Genomic DNA, 18636 nt, shown 5'->3' with positions numbered 1-18636 from the left:
TAGGCTAAAGGTCATCTTCATGTCTGTGAAGCCATGGTGGACACCAGAGATGAGACTGGGAGCTGCACCAGCACCAGCGCCTTCAATGTTGAAGAAAACGGGTGTTTTTGGCTCAGGCTAAGCCTGAAACCTCTATCTGACATATGATCTCTGTTCATTAAAAGGTGGGTCAGGAGTTCATGTCTCCAGGCCTCAATGTCCAGGTCTAAATAAAGCCCAAGGCCTCAGCTTGCTGCTGCTGGCTGCAGCTGAGGGAAGGAGTCTCAAAGATCCTGAGCTGCACCTCCACACTGACTCTTCAGCTTCTCCACTCTGGCACAGAGGGTCCTTGATGAACAGTTGCCCCCGCAGCTTTAAAACCCACCTGGCTGGTTGCACTTGAAAATGCATTAGAATTAAAGCGATCAATTTGCTGTTGTAATTAACACACTAAGGGGAAACACTCAAATTGATCCTACAGTAGGCTACTGTAATTTATGGGTGTATTGGCACTTCTCGGGTTTCTGTGTCAGTGTGTGCGTGTGTGTGTTTGTGCGCGTGTGTCGGTATTGGCAGGGTTGTCCCTACTTCTCAGATCTGAATCTGTGTTGGGGAAACCAGAGACCCCAGCAGCAAAAACAGTGGTATTTATACCCCTGAGGCCCCGTGTTGGCTAAAGATCCAATTTGCTTGCAGCAAAGAGATCCCCCAGTGTGTGTGTGTGTGTGTGGGTGCGTGTGTGTGTGTGTGTGTGTGTGTGTGTGTGCGTGCGTGCGTGCGTGCGTGCGTGCGTGCGTGTGTGTGTGTGTGTGTGTGTGTCCGTTATTGGTGTAGATGACAGGCCGCTATCCAAACCAGAGAGACTGGACAGTCTAGTCAACCTGGTTAGAATAGACCCTGTTACTGCCTTCCTCTCCTCTCCTCTCCTCTCCTGTCCTGTCCTGTCCTCTCCTCTCCTCTCCTCTCCTCTCCTCTTCCTTAGGAATTATCCTTAAAGAGGAGTGAGACTCATTCTCGCATCTCAGACCCATATATGGGTTGAGAGAAGCAATAAAGTAAACTGGTGTGTGTGAGTAATTGAGAGGGGACAGGACAGTGTGTGATTGGCTGCAGTAGCCCTGCTGTGAACTATCTGTATATGTGGACTTGTCCAAACAGACTTTGATAGAAAACATTGCAGCAGGTTGCCTGGAGAGGTTCTGAAATATGCTTTAAATAATGACGTGATGACCAGCTGGACTGTGGTCGTTCAGTGCAACAAAGTGTTCTTGGTTCTGTCTGTGTTTCTGTTGTATGCATTTGCATTGATTTATTATTAGGACTGGAGCAGCTCTGCATTTTTCGTTCTGTGGGGGTTGTTGATGGTATAGTGGTGTAGTATAGGATATTAGACAGAGGACAGAGAGCTGTGAGTCAGCAGACTGAGTGAACATGTAAACACTCACTGCTCCGTACACAATTTCCTGGGAACCATAAGCTCTGACAAGATGTGAGGCTCAGCTCAGTTTTTTTTAAATTGAAATAATACTGCATAGAAACTAAAGTCACAGTGTTTTGCATTAATTACAGCTGATTCTAGGGCAGTCATTTTGTGCTGTGCATGTGCACATAACTGGTGTTTGTGCAGTCAAAATACTTTTTTAAATGGGTTATATATAAATATACCACTGCAAAAATCTTGACTTGGGATGATACAGCAGACAAAATTGCTAGGTTTCTTTTAGCCATGCTAGCAGTGTTGATCCATCACATTGTGACTGACCAGATTTAGCTGAATCATCATTCAAAGCTTTGATAAGAATAGTTGTGCAGACGTTGGAATCCCAATGATTATTGGGGATCCCATTACCAATCCACCATGAGGTTTTGGTTTTGAGTGAAATACTAATTTTGTTTATTCATGTTCCTGCATGATTCATTGTAATAACTTTGGTTTCATGCCTAAATAGCCTACCTGCAAAGCTTTCCCATCAGCCTTGGCTGTATTTTGTGCAAGTTCAACCTAGGAAATGTTGACATGCTAAATTGAATTATGTGAACACAAACATTGTACATACGTTAAAATGATACGAGCTACATGTTAACATGGTCACTGTGCACTGTGGTTACTGTGACATGCTCGCAGCAGCCTGTTGTGTACTGGTTTGCTGATCCTACCATGTCACACCTCTCCCCTCTGGTCTGGTCCCATTCACCCTGGAGAAAAGAGATAAAAGATGACTTCTGGTTTCACTGCACCAACATTGCTTTGTTTTGTTAATAGACATTGGTTTTCGATCAGTTATGCGCAGTTCTGGCTCTGTCTGTAAAAAGCAAACACAAAGGCTGAAAGTCAAGTCAAACAAGAAAAACCCTGAACATTTCCTTTTGTGTCATTTACCACAAAACACCAAAGAGGTATGAGAACAGATTCTCCAACTATATTCATCTGACAAATCAAAAACAGAGATATTTAAGGAAGTATCAATTTTATGACTCATGAAAATGAAAGGTCCTGTTGTTTGTGTTCCCAAACGGAAACAACGTATTATTGATCCACTGTCTTTGAAGAATACAGCAAGGTACACTGACCCAGTTTGTATGCCATTATTGTTAAATAAAAAGTTTATAGTATAATAAATAATGATTGATGAGCTATCCACACATAATTTTTTACACAACAGTGCCCTCCAGTGTTTAATGAGGGGTCTTCCCTGTCTGACTACCAGACTCAGTAGTTTGGATTTCTTAATTTCATACGATTTAATTTCAAAGTTGAACAAAGTCAAAAAATCTCCACTTATTATATTAGATAATATAATTTAAGATTAGTTCCTGTTGTTTGTAAAACAAACAAATCAAAAAATGAGCATAAACACAGAGTTTGAGGATTAATGAGCAGTATACAGTGTGTAATATAAATACTTTATTTATTATTTGAAAACAATGACAACAGCATGCAGGGCCAGCCTTATACATGAGGAAATGCTTGTAAAATTAAATAAGATAAATACACTTTATAATAGCTTGCTTTAAAAATCCATTACTCTTTGTATGAAAAGTTAATGTATACATTATAAAAACATATTTTTATATATAACAAAATATCTTTAAAAACATGTCACAGTAAAATGTCAATGTGCAAAAAAACCCGTTTTCAATGCACAGAAAGCCATGCCTATCAGCGACCAAACCTCCTACATCTGTACGCTTGCATACAGATTTTTCCTTAAAGAAACGTGCAATGAGAATGCAAAGAGGTAACTTTCTGCCACAACTTTACTTTGTGGGATACATTATCCCTCTGGTGTACTGAGGGAGCCCTGTGTTCTCTGCAATCCAGTCGTTGTAGCTGGTGACTTGTGTGTAAACACCTGGTTTGTCTTTCTTGGCACAGTTGTCGCCCCAGCTCACCACCCCGAACAGAAACAGCCGGCCTGACACGTCACACACCAGTGGACCACCGGAGTCACCCTGTGAGAAGAGGAAAACGTCAGTTTTAAAGGCCGTCGCTGAATAAAGAGATGACCTATAATCGATCAATCTGCCTCTTTAAAGAATGAGGGTGTGAAAACACGTTCTCAAGATTAAGAAGAGGAAGAAAAACTTCTCACATCCAGTTTAATGCTGCCAAAGGTCACAGAGTTTCTAACACACTGCATGTCTGCATGTGAGCTTACAAGTTCACTTCTTTATATTCACAATGACGACATCTTGAAAGCAGGAAATCTTCTTTTTTTTTTTTTTTCAAGTGAACATACACATATGTTCACATAACAGGTCACGTGGCTCACCTCGCAGGCGTCAGCTGTCCAGTCAGGGCTCCCGGCACACATCATGTTGTCACTGATGAGATCTCCGTAGTACGACTCTCGTCTACAGTCGGCCTGGGAGATCAGCCTCACCTCGGCTTGTTTCAGATACTGTGAGTAGCGCCACGCCCCTGCAGTTAACACAATGCCAAGTGTAAGAGTCACTGAAGCGGCCGAGAGGTCGACCTTGAGTCTGAAGGTTAGAGGATATGAGGTTACTCACCGAATGCCTCCTTCCCAAATCCTGCGACGCTGCATGGAAATCCTACAGGAAGATGAGTGTGAGCTGGAGGAAGACACACCGTGCGGGTAGACGCCGTCTTTGCTGCACAACCTCCATCCGGGCTTTTTATCATCAGCAGCGCTGAAATGTGAAAACAAACTTTGAGAAAAGCACACAAAGCAGCCTTACTGGCGTCTTTCTTCTCAGTTGTGTACATATAGGCTACACACAGTGATGTTTGTGCTCACCGATGTCATGGTTGTAGTTGGATGTGTTGAAATCTTTGTGGGATATCTGTTTTTCCACAGTAAAAAACTGCTCATTGTCGGCATTGGTCTCATTGATGGCAGACTTCCCCAGGTAAACAGTCAGATCCTCAGTTTTGATGTCATCACTGCACAAAACACACACACACAAGTGAGCAAACATATTACATACCCATATGAGTCATACTGTCAGTGTAGTAGAGTGGAGGAAATGATAGGATGCTGTGTTTTTTTTCTCTGACCTGTCAGCGAAACAGTGAGCAGCCGAGAGAACCCAGCAAGGTGAGATGAGAGAGCCGCCACAGAGGAAACGGCCCTTGTGATAGATAGCGGCCACCCATGGGTGCGACTCTATGGCTGTGAAAGAGCCTCCCACGACTTTATGCCTCCTCCGCTCTGACCTTTCACCGCACGTGAGCTCTGCAGGGCACACACGAAGGTCAGTGAGTGTATATGACAAGATATCACCATGCAAGTAATAAAAGGTATTTAAAGAACTGAATTTACCCGTATCGACAACTGGTGGAGCTTTTGTCGATGGTGTAGAGCCTGTGTGTGAACAGAACACAGGGATTTTTAGAATCAAACGAATTAAACTATAAAGTATTTTAATGATCTTTCATTCTCAAGCTTCAGCATACATTTAGGGATTCTGCAGAATTTCCTCACAGTCCTCCTCCCTTTTCGGACATAGCACCACGGCATCAAGCTCTGGTCAGGATTCCTGTGATTTGAGTGGGATAAAATTAAAACACATGACACCTATTCCAGTAAATCTAGATCCCAGATTGGTGACTTAAATCATACCTGCAGTAAGGATGACGGCCAACTCCCTCCGAAGCTCCCCAGTCGTGTCTAACCCTGCTCCAGAGGAGACATTTGCTGCCGGATGCCGTCTTGGACTCGAATCCCCTGTAGCTGCTCCCGTCTCCAGACTGACACATGTCTGAAGGTCACAGTGAAAAGAGAAGAGGACAGTGAATTCATCAGGTCACAAACAATAAGAAACTAAAGTGTTACCCGGAGAGTTGACTTACCAGAAGAAGTGTCTTGATTTTTCAGTGTAGGTCTTCGTGAAAAAGTCTGAGAGGAGCAGAGACAAACTCAGTCATTCATTTTTCTAAAACTTCCTGAAGTTACTTCCTCTTAATTGTCACTTACCACGTTCACACTGACTGCTGCGAGGATGGCGAAGATGATGAACCGATTCATCTTTATCTCTGGTTTCGCTTCTCCTTACCGGGAATATTTTTGGTCTGAGAACGGACTGAAAAGGGAACAACATTTGATGTAAAGCTCTTCTTCCCTTATATGGAGTTTATCTTAAAGCACATGACAGAACAAACATGAGAGACATGGCCTCTTGGTCTGGGTTTGAGCGTGCTCATCCTCTGGTCACAGAGTGTCACATCCCTGCTGATTGCATTTACTGCAGAGGAAATTAGGGTTTTAATGTGAGAGCAGCAGATAGTGCAAGGCTCACACTGTGCACTCTGTACTGTAAACATAATATTTATCTGTACAGCCAGTGTAATATCAATTTGGATCAGCTGATTACAGCATAGCAAAACACAGTCAAATCGCATTAGTTTAGCCATGCACTGCTCCAACATTATTTCTTATACACACTTGATGATCTCAAATGAAATGTAACTAATTTTTGGCAGTTTTAGTTTATAGTTTCTTGCATTCAAATATTAGTCTCAGATTTCAACCAGTTATCATTTTAGAGAATAAACTATAAGAGCTGCACACATTTCACAAAAGAAGACTTGTTGAGATCTATTTTACCTTTTTGTCCAAACGTGTAATTCTGATGAAGCTCTTTGTTTTCTCTTCCAGCTGAAGTGTCTCCGCTCCGATGTGCACCTGTGTTTTGTGAGGATGCAGACTCACACTGTTGTTGGTTCCTCTAGTGCTGCTGTGCTGATCCTCCTCAGTGTTACCTCCCGTTTTAAAACACAGAGAAGTGGGAGGGGTTTGTCAAAAGAAAACATCATCGCCATCCAATTACTGATCAGTATACTCTTTAAAAAAAGAATTGGTCATGTCCTGTGTGACACATCCACACAATGACTGCTCTCACCCCCCACCACCCCCACCTTAAGCCACAACCACACAGTCAGAAATATGTATCAGCTGTAGGTGCAAAAGAGCACATCACTCTCAGAGGCAGAACACCAGATTCAAAACTTTAACTTTTGAATTAAATGTAATTTAACCAATCTCATTGAGACACAGGGTCTCATTTCCAAGAGAGACCTGTTTCAGACGGACATAATACAACAATCAGTTACAGACAGACAGATATATAATGCAATACATACATTTAACAATAACAAAAGTGGAAGCAGATTAAAGTTTCTTGAGAATCTGGGGGAGGAAGTTATGACAAATAAATGTTAAAATCAGCGGGATTCTTTACTCCTTTATCAAGGAGATGGGACAAGCACTGTTGCTTACATAAAAAAAACACAGTGACTATGTACAGACTGAGCACTGGGTGTTGCACCAAAGACACATTGTAATGTTGGATTTATGTTGTGAATGGAGTTAGGAGGTAGTTTGTGTTTTTTCTTTAAATGTGACTTTTGAGGGTAACATTTATGCTTTTTTGTAAATGTATGTTTGTGGTATTTTGTTATTATTTGTGTGAAACCTTGGACGTCATGGGACGCAAGACAAATTTCAGAGTGATCTGACCATAAAGTGTAATCTTATCTTATTTTATCTTATAAACCTAAGGTTTGTCTGTATTGTAAAAATCCAAATCATCATTTACAGATGACACAAAATGCACCTGCACATTATTCAGATGAAATCTGCTTTGTAACAGCTAATGAAAACCTGCTTTTATTTACTAATTTATTAGGTTATTTGATTTTGTGTACTATTTCTTTTTCTGTGATTTCCACAATTAACAATCATTACTTTCACATGTGCAGCACATTGTACATCTGGAAAGAAATGTGCTTGGTTGTCTTTCTTCTGTAAGCAATAACTATATGGGTTAATTAATTAAATAAGTCCTGCTGAGTTGTATCGCAGTGTTACCATGCATAACTTCCTCTCAAACAAAAAGTATTACAATGAATTATGTGGGGATTTCTTGCGTAAAATCACCACTAGTTACCTCATTAATAACTCACATTTCCTGCTCTCTGACTATGACAATGGGCAAACATGACATCTTTGTTCAAGAATCCGGGACCGGATTTGTCTTTGAAGAATGTAGTTAATATGTAGCATGTCAGGAAGCATGAATCAACTTAACAAAACACAGTACTTCACTCATTTGGAGACCTCACTGGTCTTCTTTAAGTCCTATACAGGTGTTTTACCCCACAGAGAAATACACAGAAGTTAGCAAATCCAGGGAAAGATTTGTGGTTGAAATCATGTGCAACTTGGAGTGTTTTATTTTGACATTTTGTCTGAAGTGATCTGACTCCTCCAGTCCAGTCTAGACAGCTGTCATTCCCATGTCATGTTCCACAGGTTTAAGACTCACCTCTTTGAGTCCCAAGTATCTTCCTGAGCTTTCTTTCATACATCTATCTTCATCTAAATGAAAAAGAAAGATTGGTTGACAAAGGACAAGGGCACAGTTTTACTTTTCAGTTGAGTGTATTTGTGACATGTGACAAGCAGAAAATGGGAAACAAAGACCGACAAAACCAAAATATGACTCATATCATAATTTAAATGGAACTCACAAAGTTGCTTCCTATCTTACAAACAAGTGTTGTTGCTTTAGGCTACTGTCTGCCAGCAGAGTAACATTTAAACTCCAACAATGAGAGTTATTTCTTATTATTTTTCTAATTGACTCTGGATCACTGGAGCTTAAAATTGTGTGCAAAATGTCTCCCATAAAAGCTCTATTAAGACTCAGAAAGCTTTTTTAAAGGTACAACATTTATAAGCTAAGGAGCTATATACAGTAAAATATGAAGACTGAACATTTAACATTTTCAAATTCATACTCTTCTTCACAGGTAATGCAACCTCTACTTCTCTATTAGCCTAAATCACCACATACGCACCTCCTGCTTCTCTTTTCCAGTGTAGCCTACTCGACAGAGGTGGACCCTCCTTAGAATAAAAGTGAGAAATTGCAAGTCCACATCTACAGGGCCAGTTCAATACTAAAGTCTGAAGATAAATATATTTGCATTAAAGCAGAAGTAAGTGGTCCGGTCGTTTTCGCTAATGCTGCGTTCCAGGCAGGTTTTGAAATCGTAAACTACAACTTCAAGTCACAACTTACGACTTTGTAGCGTTTCAGGCAACCCACTCGTGTTTTTCCGACCTGTTTTACCGGTGAAAGTCACTATAACGGCCACTCGTAACTTCTGACCGGTGAACTCGTACCAGATCGAACTGGTACGACTTCACGGTCGGAAAAATACGAGTTTCCCTGAACGCACCATAACAGTCCTCGTCCCTACGTCGCCACATTCACGGCGTCCCTTGGCTGCACACACAGCCCTGCATGCCGTTCTCTCTCCTCATTGGATAAAAACTGTAGGATACGATAAATGTTTTCTCTTCGGCTCAGAGCAGAGCAGAGGGACTGACAGACCCGTGTTTCAGTCCAAACACTCTATGTAAGTGATTGCTGTCGGAAGATATAACTATTTAAGACTTATATTAACACAAATATATCACTTACTTCTGCTTTAAATTATCCTCAGGGAGGGTCCGTGTACGAAGTATAATTCAATTGCGTTGTTCACTTCGAACCATGAGAAATGTCATTTTTAGGGGTATTTCCTATGTCATTGACGTAAGACGTACAACGCAATTCAGCGCACCGAAGTGCCCGCTTGTTCCTTTCTCCAACTTGTACAATGAAAATTGAAAAAGGAAGTCGAGAGCCGGAACCAGCCTTCAAAATAAAAGCTCCGCGTTTTGAAGCATGTTGGCTACAGCGCCGGACAATTTAAAAGAAAAAAAAACCCCGAAACGAATTAAATACAAACTCACAACAAATCGCCTAAACGATTATCATTTCATAAATGATATAAAGTGATATTTCGGCTACTTTCCCCACAACTGTCAGGATCCCTGGGGATTTTCACAATAAGGGCACTGGATCGCACTGAGATGCTGTCTTGACGTGAGGTGAGTGAGTCAAACTCTGTTGTGGTTGATGACTTCATCACTGCTGCACTCTTGAAGTAGGTCACACGTTATGTTGTTTTTCATTTTTTCGACCTAACTTCAAGTTGTTGACCTGTAGCTAACGGTTAGCTCCAGAAGATAATCAACGCTAGCAATGCTAATTGTTTACAGGTAAACTAGCTAGCGGTTGTAGCTAAGTAACAGCTGTTGGATGCTAACGTTACGTCTTTTGTTATTATCAGCTCTTTAACGCCACCTCATTTGAATATTTTCTTCTCTAAGTCTGTGAGAAATGTCCTCATTTATGGTAGAAGTGAATAAATACGCGTTTTTGATTTATTAAATGCTAGTTGTGTTCACAACTGTGTAACATAACTTATTACCAGCATCATGTTTGTCCACGCAGACTACAGAGCAGTCTAAACTAAGTCTAAATGAAATATGAAATGTCATGTGTGTCTCTATTTGGCAGATGTGGGTCCACCGTGAGCTGATGCATGAACTCATCCTATGACAGCACCAGGATCAGCTTGAAAACAGCTGGTAAGTTGAGAGTAACCAGTGAGTAGAGTCCATCATTTAGACACATTTAGGGCATTTTGATCATCACATTTCCACGGACACGACTCCCTGTCATCATTTCATCAATTTATAATGTTTAAAGTTTGAATTCAGTGGGGAAGCTTTTAGTCTTCTTCTTTGATGTGGTGCATTTGTGTGGCAGCGTTATAGCGCCACGCCAGCTCCACACAGGCCTGCCACAATACTACAGTATTTTGAGTCGTGTATACACAGTCTGAAAGACCTCATCATTCCTTACTGTCCTACCAGAGCACTCTGCTCCCAGAACGCAGGTCTGTTAGTGACTTCCAGTATCTCTAAAACAGACTGGGAGGTAGAGCCTTCAGTGACCGGGCTCCTTTACTGTGGAACCAGCTCTCTCCATGGGTCAAAGAGGCAGACACTCTAACTACATTTAAGTCTAGACTTAAGACCCTCCTCTATGACAGAGCTTGCAGTTAGAGCTGGTTCAGGTAGCTCTGAACCATTTTATAGCTACACAGCTACAGTATAGGCTTAGACTGCTGGGGGACACATCATGTTACAGGAAGCCCTCTCCTCTCCTCTCTTTTTGTGTTGTCATTATCTGTTGTACTTTGGCCTTGGTCTTACACCCTCTCTGTGTTTTCCACAGATTTCTCTAGAGCTCCACCTGCAGCGCCTGCTTTCCTCTGCCCCTACACCAACCAGCCTGCCCATCAGTACTCCTGCTCTCCTGTGGATGGAGTGTCACTCACCTCAGATGCTTTTGAAGGAGCTTCAACATGTCTGCTTTCTGAGTCCCAAATTGTACCTACTAAGAATGGCTTTCACAGCAAAACACAGCCTGCTTTCTAGTGCAAAGGATAGTACTAAGACACAGACATGCTGGGTGCTAGGATTTTACAAATGTTGAACAATTAATAAATTAATTTGGAATTTATATTACCTCCAGAACTTCCATTGGCTCACAACTCCTTATCACATTCAGTTCAAAGTCCTTCTCCTCACCTTCAAAGCCCTCCAGAACCAGCCCCATCCTACCTCACTGACCTTGTTGGACCATCACACCCCTCCCACTGCCTCCGCTCCTCCTCCCAGTACCAAGCACAAAACCTGGGGTTACAAAGCCTTCTCCATCGCTGCCCCCTCCCTTTTGAACTCTCTCCTCAACACATCCGTGACTGTACGGGCTGAAATGCTCTCAAATATTTGCTCAAAACCCACCTTTTCAAACTTGCTTTTTATTTTTAAGTGTAATAAGCTTCTGTGTTTCATTGTTCATGTATTGATCATCTTCTTTGTTGTATTTATTTCATGTATTCTTTTATCTTGTTTGTTTTACTATGTAAAGGTGACTTTGAGTAAATAAATAAATAGAATGTTTTTATTATTTTTATTAATCAGTGATTGACACAGTGCTTCAGACAAGAGGCTCATGAGGTCAGCAGAAACAATCATAGGGTCACACTACCCATCTACTTCAGAGTGGGCACAACAATGTTGTTTGTCAAGTGCAGAAGCATCATTAGAGACTCCTCACCTTTTGAACAGCCTCTCCCAACTCCCTCCATCGGATCAGAGATATTGCAGTCAGAGACGCAGTACTGTAAGACTCAAGTTACAGTATGTAAAGTGTCTGATGACAATAAAGATAACCTTGACTTTAACCATAACACATCCTAACTTAATTCTTCTGTAGCAAAAGAGTTCGAGACAGGCACCACACAGTTTAAAGCATGACAAGATATCTCATATGTGTGAACAATTGTAAAAAAAGAAGTAAGAAATCCAATGCATTTTGAGTGTACAGCAATATGAACAAAGGCTCCCGCACACTGTCTTTACTTGCATAGGTTTATTAAACAACGTTTCGGTCCCGAGACCTTTGTCAGGTTCACAAGGACGGTCTCAGGACCGAAATGTTGTTTAATTAACCTATGCAAGTGAAGACAGTGTGCGGGAGCCTTTGTTCATGTTTCTCAACCACACGGGTCTTCTCCGACGCACCTGTCCGTCTGTGCCGGTGTGCATGAGTTTCAGCTCAGCTTTGAGTGTACAGCAATAGAAGTTATAGTTGTAGTAGGGTACATTGATTCATTTTCATATGTAAACACTGCCTTTTAATTTACTGGATGATGATAAGAGAAGAGATGGTTATTCTTTGTCCAGTGCCCAGATGAAACATGCACAGTAGCTCATACGGGTCACAAAAATCAAAGTCATCATAAATCATTGTGGTATTTTTGTTGTTTGTATTCATCAGTGATGGTGTACACAACATGGCCGAATTCTGTCAGTAAAGCAATGCAACAGTTCTTGAAGATGAGATCATTTTACTTGTGCAATTGTCCCCTTTCTTGCCACACTCAAAAGCCTATCATAATGCTAAATGTCTCCAATAATTGGAGGGTGCTATAAAATATCCACTAACCTAAAGAAATGGTGTGTTGTAGGATGGGTACATACTGTTATGAATCATGGGTGGTAATTAAATGAAATACATTTACAGTAAATTGATGTATAAATGTATTACAATAAGTGACAAGATGCTAAGAAATCTGAATAATAAGTCTGTTATACAGCCTCTCCAGTGCAGGTCAGTGAGGTTAGGACTGAGCAAAGTTTCATGCTTCATACTGTGGTTGTAAAAAATAAAATGTCAGTACAATGCAGTTAACAAACACATCAGAGTCAGGTTGTGAGTTCCAACTTACAACATTTAATTCATGAACACAATGCATCAAAACAATAGAAAGTAACTCATTTCCAAAAACAAGAAGAAGAAGAAGAAAAAAAAAAAGAAAGATTCAGTAAGTTCCCCTGATGACTTGCATGCTTCTGACTGGATGGGGCCTGGTTCTGGAGGGCTTTGAAGGTGAGGAGAAGGACTTTGAACTGAATGTGATAAGGAGTTGTGAGCCAATGGAAGTTCTGGAGGTAATATACATTCCAAATTAATTTATTAATTGTTCAACATTTGTAAAATCCTAGCACCCAGCATGTCTGTGTCTTAGTACTATCCTTTGCACTAGAAAGCAGGCTGTGTTTTGCTGTGAAAGCCATTCTTAGTAGGTACAGTTTGGGACTCAGAAAGCAGACATGTTGAAGCTCCTTCAAAAGCATCTGAGGTGAGTGACACTCCATCCACAGGAGAGCAAGAGTACTGATGGGCAGGCTGGTTGGTGTAGGGGCAGAGGAAAGCAGGCGCTGCAGGTGGAGCTCTAGAGAAATCTGTGGAAAACACAGAGAGGGTGTAAGACCAAGGCCAAAGTACAACAGATAATGACAACACAAAAAGAGAGGAGAGGAGAGGGCTTCCTGTAACATGATGTGTCCCCCAGCAGTCTAAGCCTATACTGTAGCTGTGTAGCTATAAAATGGTTCAGAGCTACCTGAACCAGCTCTAACTGCAAGCTCTGTCATAGAGGAGGGTCTTAAGTCTAGACTTAAATGTAGTTAGAGTGTCTGCCTCTTTGACCCATGGAGAGAGCTGGTTCCACAGTAAAGGAGCCCGGTCACTGAAGGCTCTACCTCCCAGTCTGTTTTAGAGATACTGGAAGTCACTAACAGACCTGCGTTCTGGGAGCAGAGTGCTCTGGTAGGACAGTAAGGAATGATGAGGTCTTTCAGACTGTGTATACACGACTCAAAATACTGTAGTATTGTGGCAGGCCTGCGTGGAGCTGGCGTGGCGCTATAACGCTGCCACACAAATGCACCACATCAAAGAAGAAGACTAAAAGCTTCCCCACTGAATTCAAACTTTAAACATTATAAATTGATGAAATGATGACAGGGAGTCGTGTCCGTGGAAATGTGATGATCAAAATGCCCTAAATGTGTCTAAATGATGGACTCTACTCACTGGTTACTCTCAACTTACCAGCTGTTTTCAAGCTGATCCTGGTGCTGTCATAGGATGAGTTCATGCATCAGCTCACGGTGGACCCACATCTGCCAAATAGAGACACACATGACATTTCATATTTCATTTAGACTTAGTTTAGACTGCTCTGTAGTCTGCGTGGACAAACATGATGCTGGTAATAAGTTATGTTACACAGTTGTGAACACAACTAGCATTTAATAAATCAAAAACGCGTATTTATTCACTTCTACCATAAATGAGGACATTTCTCACAGACTTAGAGAAGAAAATATTCAAATGAGGTGGCGTTAAAGAGCTGATAATAACAAAAGACGTAACGTTAGCATCCAACAGCTGTTACTTAGCTACAACCGCTAGCTAGTTTACCTGTAAACAATTAGCATTGCTAGCGTTGATTATCTTCTGGAGCTAACCGTTAGCTACAGGTCAACAACTTGAAGTTAGGTCGAAAAAATGAAAAACAACATAACGTGTGACCTACTTCATGAGTGCAGCAGTGATGAAGTCATCAACCACAACAGAGTTTGACTCACTCACCTCACGTCAAGACAGCATCTCAGTGCGATCCAGTGCCCTTATTGTGAAAATCCCCAGGGATCCTGACAGTTGTGGGGAAAGTAGCCGAAATATCACTTTATATCATTTATGAAATGATAATCGTTTAGGCGATTTGTTGTGAGTTTGTATTTAATTCGTTTCGGGGTTTTTTTTCTTTTAAATTGTCCGGCGCTGTAGCCAACATGCTTCAAAACGCGGAGCTTTTATTTTGAAGGCTGGTTCCGGCTCTCGACTTCCTTTTTCAATTTTCATTGTACAAGTTGGAGAAAGGAACAAGCGGGCACTTCGGCGCGCTGAATTGCGTTGTACGTCTTACGTCAATGACATAGGAAATACCCCTAAAAATGACATTTCTCATGGTTCGAAGTGAACAACGCAATTGAATTATACTTCGTACACGGACCAGGGAGCCTCTTTGCTTTCATACCCAGTTCCTCCTTGGCCTCTAAATAGTCTGCAGACAAGCTGAACTGCCTTTAAATAAAACAATTACTAATTATTGATCAGTTGTTAAACAATGAGTTCTCACGTTTAAATAAAATCTGAAATATGTCTTGTGTCACAAATTCAACAACAAACAAAATGAAACTCCAGACAGTTACTGTGCATATTGCACTGGTTGTCATTGCACCAGCTCTTAATCAACTTTAAACCACAACCACGTCACATTTCCTGACAAAATGCATGTATCTTGTGGTCAGCTGTAATACACGGCTGCATCATCTTTTCTTTGATAGATTGAGAAACTATGAGTTCTCCCCGTTGGGAACCAAACAATGACACATTAATCTATCAATCGCACATTTCAGTAGCCTACTAACAATATTAAAAGTATTTTTGTTGTCTTCTTGGATTTTGAAAGGATTAGTCAGGCTTGAAAATTTGCAACTGTGCACCAACTAAAGTTCTCTTTTTTAATTTAATGGTCTTATTTCATAATTGAAACAAAGGAATCAAAACAATGAGGGATTATAAAGCCAAAATTGTATGAGTCTGGCTGGGGAATAAAACACCTGACTAGCATCGAAATTATGTTCATGTTTTTAACTCATTGAGTGCCAACCACGTAATTTCTCGTTTTTCGTTCCCATGCGTTGAGTGCCAAAAACGAAATTTTTCGTTTTTTGCTTTTTTTTTAAATTATGAAAATAGACACTTTAATACACATTATATGTAAATTTGGGGACTCTACGACGAGGAGAACTGAAATAGATGACGATCAAAGTCACATGACAGCTCATGATCTGGAAGTTTTTATCATAACTCAGCTTCTGCAAACGGAGTTCTGCATGCAGATGCAGCAGCTGCTCTGCTGCTGCTCCGCTCTCACCCGCGAGGCTGCAGCAGCTGGGAGCTGAACCAGGAAGCTCTCAGCCCACTGTCCCGCCCGGTCTTCATCTGGAGCAACACCGTGTCCTCCCCAAAGTCCTCCCGCGGTAAAATCTGATGGTCTCTGGGTCAAAGCAGACCGGCGCCACCGACCCGTACCACAGAAGGACCACGACCACCGGCGGGACCGGTGTTCGCGAGCCGCTGTGGCCGGCAGAGCCTCACGTTCCGCGGCGAGAGGCTGTGACACGGCACGGTGCGTCTGTGTTATTGCTGTTTAGTGGCGCCCCCCCGCCCCCGATGGTGGTTTTGTGAATAGAACAACAATTGTTGTATATATTTATCTTATACGAGCCCTTTGATCCAGAAATGCGAGTGTGAGAAGAGCGACAGGCACAAACAGAGCACCTTTCATAAAAGACGCTCTATCTCCTTTTCTAGAAAAAAAGGAGGGATTTTGGTGAAACCCAGCCATGTTTAGCTTGACTTTTCTCAGGAACGGAGGCACGTAGAAACAAACGGTTTGTGGCCATTTGAAGGATAAAGTTAAACCTTTCAAATGAGCCACAGTATGTGTTGGTGGCAATAATATAGAATACATTATGGCTCTAAAATAAAAAGTCAAATATGGTCTAATTTGCCGGTACACTTGACTAAAACTTTGGAAAGGAGCGCGGCACTCAATGAGTTAAGATTAATCCATAATGCATCAATTCATTACTTCATAATATTATGTATCATCCAAAAAAGGAGAATTTGCTGATTAAATAAATATAAGTATAATGCAGCTATAGCATAAATGTAGGCTATATAAGATTTACATAGCACTTATTTTATTTTTTCTTTCTATGGATGGTTTGATTTATTGTGTATTTGTTAATCTGTACAGTATACAGCTGACTGTAATACACTTCCTAGGCTACTTTATTTCAGACACAGATTAGGTCCATAGAGACAAGACAATAAAACAATAATCTATATTAAAATAAAATTGCAGTACTTTGGGGAATTTTCCACACACACCGAGTCTGACAATAAAAAAATGTCACATTACTGGACCGTGAGCTGCTGACAGAAACTGTGCATATGGCGCCATCTAGTGGTCAAACTAAAACACTGTCAACTTTTGGTAATGGTCCCTTCCGAGCAGCTCCTGACAGGCCGGTGGCTGTCTGAAAAGAGAAACAAGCAGGATGCTTAGGCTACTTCACGGTCGTGTTTACGTTCAATCCCTCAAGTCAAATGTTTGGGTTTGAAAACTTTGACCTATTATCCATAGCCACATTAAGGGACACTGCCTGCGCCATCTTGTGGTGATATCACAAATTACACCAATTTCTTTGGGGGGGGGGGGGGGGGGGGGGGATGGCGGGAATTTCAGCCGGAGCCTTCTATGGCAGTTCCCGAAAGATAAAAGACCAAGGTAAGAATAAATCCAAATTTTATGAATGAAACCGGTGTATTTATGTACAACAATGTCTTTGTCTTCATATGGCATTAAAATTTGACACATTTTAGTAATAGTAGCAGACTAGGACATCAATAAATGTCACGTCCTCGTTTGAGGACAATGGGACTATATGTTATTAAAGTACCATGTTTTCAAAGAAATTGGTGTGATTTGTGATATCACCACAAGATGGCGCAGGCATCGTCCCTAAATGTGGCTCAAGTTTTTAAAAATGGAGTATCATGCATAGACTGTAAAAATAAGGTATCATGGTGCTAAGAGGCAAAAATGTAGCCCACCTGTCGTAAAAATGTGTCCTCGTATGACGCAGGGTCAGCGGGATGGGGCATCTATAGCTCAATGGGTTGAGCAGGCGCCCCATATAAGCTATAGTCCTTGCTGCAGCCTGCCTGGTTCTAATCCCCCATCAATTAAACACATAAAAGCCTCAAATAATACTTGTTTAAAAATCAACGGGATGACAAAAATTCTTTACTCCTTCATCAAGAAGATGGGATAAGCACTGTTCCTACATTAAAAAACAAAACAAAGCAAAAAACACAGTGACTATAAACCTAAAGATGTAGCCTACATCCTTGGTTTTGGTTTGTCTGTATTGTAAAAATGCAAATCATCATTTGCAGATGACACTAAATGCACCTGCACATTATTCAGATGAAATCTGCTTTGTAACAGCTAATGAAAACCTGCCTTTATTTACTAATTTATTAGGTTATTGATTTTGTGTATTTCTTTATCTGTGATTTCCACAATTAACAATCATTAGGCCTACTTTCACATGTGCAGCACATTGTAGGTCTACATTTGGAAAGAAATGTGCTTGGTTGTCTTTCTTCTGTAAGCAATAACTATATGGGTTAATTAATTAATTAAGTCCTGCTGAGTTGTTATTTAAGACAGGTTTCTTCAGAAATCTTACATTGCAGTGTTACCATACATAACTTCCGCTTAAATAAAAAGTATTACAATGAATAATGTGGGGATTTCTTGAGTAAAATCGCTATAGTTACCTCATTAATAACTCACTGTTTTGTTTTGTTTTTAATTTAAATAATGCTGCATAAAAACTAAAGTCACAGTGTTTAAATGTAGTCAAAGTAAATTCTTTTTAAAATGGGTTTTATATAAATATAGCCTACCACTGCAAAAATCTTGACTTGGGATGATACAGCAGACAAAAGTGCTAGGTTTCTTTTAGCCATGCTAGCAGTGTTGATCCATCACATTGTGACTGATATGACCAGATTTAGCCGAATCATCATTCAAAGCTTTGATAAGAATAGTTGTGCAGACATTAGAATCCCAATGACTATTGGGGATCCCATTACCAATCCACCATGAGGTTTTGGTTTTGAGTGAAATACTAATTTTGTTTATTCATGTTCCTGCATGATTCATTGTAATAACTTTGGTTTCATGCCTAAATACCTGCAAAGCTTTCCCATCAGCCTTGGCTGTAT

The 18636-nt window shown here is 40.9% G+C and overlaps 1 protein-coding gene across 1 annotated transcript; it reads right to left on the bottom strand.

Moving 5' to 3' along the window:
* Positions 1 to 2870: 2870 nt before the first annotated feature.
* Positions 2871 to 6188, bottom strand: plaua (plasminogen activator, urokinase a). The gene is made up of 11 exons (XM_085799018.1): positions 6051 to 6188; positions 5421 to 5526; positions 5297 to 5342; positions 5067 to 5205; positions 4901 to 4983; positions 4767 to 4808; positions 4502 to 4679; positions 4242 to 4387; positions 3994 to 4134; positions 3753 to 3901; positions 2871 to 3432 (listed from the first exon to the last, which is right to left on the bottom strand). Exons 2-11 carry the CDS (start codon positions 5469 to 5471, stop codon positions 3238 to 3240), a joined length of 1170 nt encoding a protein of 389 aa, XP_085655144.1. The 5' UTR covers positions 5472 to 5526; positions 6051 to 6188; the 3' UTR covers positions 2871 to 3237.
* Positions 6189 to 18636: the final 12448 nt, after the last annotated feature.

This window comes from Trachurus japonicus, chromosome 15 (assembly GCF_045865225.1).
Source record: "Trachurus japonicus isolate A0001 chromosome 15, Traja_1.0".
Classification (NCBI taxonomy): Eukaryota; Metazoa; Chordata; class Actinopteri; order Carangiformes; family Carangidae; genus Trachurus; species Trachurus japonicus.
The sequence above is the reverse complement of the archived record's forward strand: the minus strand, read 5'-3'. Positions and strand labels throughout refer to the sequence as shown.

Excerpts from the sequence above, each read along its gene's own strand:
- plaua (XM_085799018.1), bottom strand. The coding sequence starts at position 5,471 with ATGAATCGGTTCATCATCTTCGCCATCCTCGCAGCAGTCAGTGTGAAC. Across the intron at positions 5,206-5,296 it reads AAATCAAGACACTTCTTCTG|ACATGTGTCAGTCTGGAGAC; the intron begins GTAAGTCAACTC and ends TGTGACCTTCAG. Across the intron at positions 4,809-4,900 it reads ATTCTGCAGAATCCCTAAAT|GCTCTACACCATCGACAAAA; the intron begins GTATGCTGAAGC and ends GTTCACACACAG.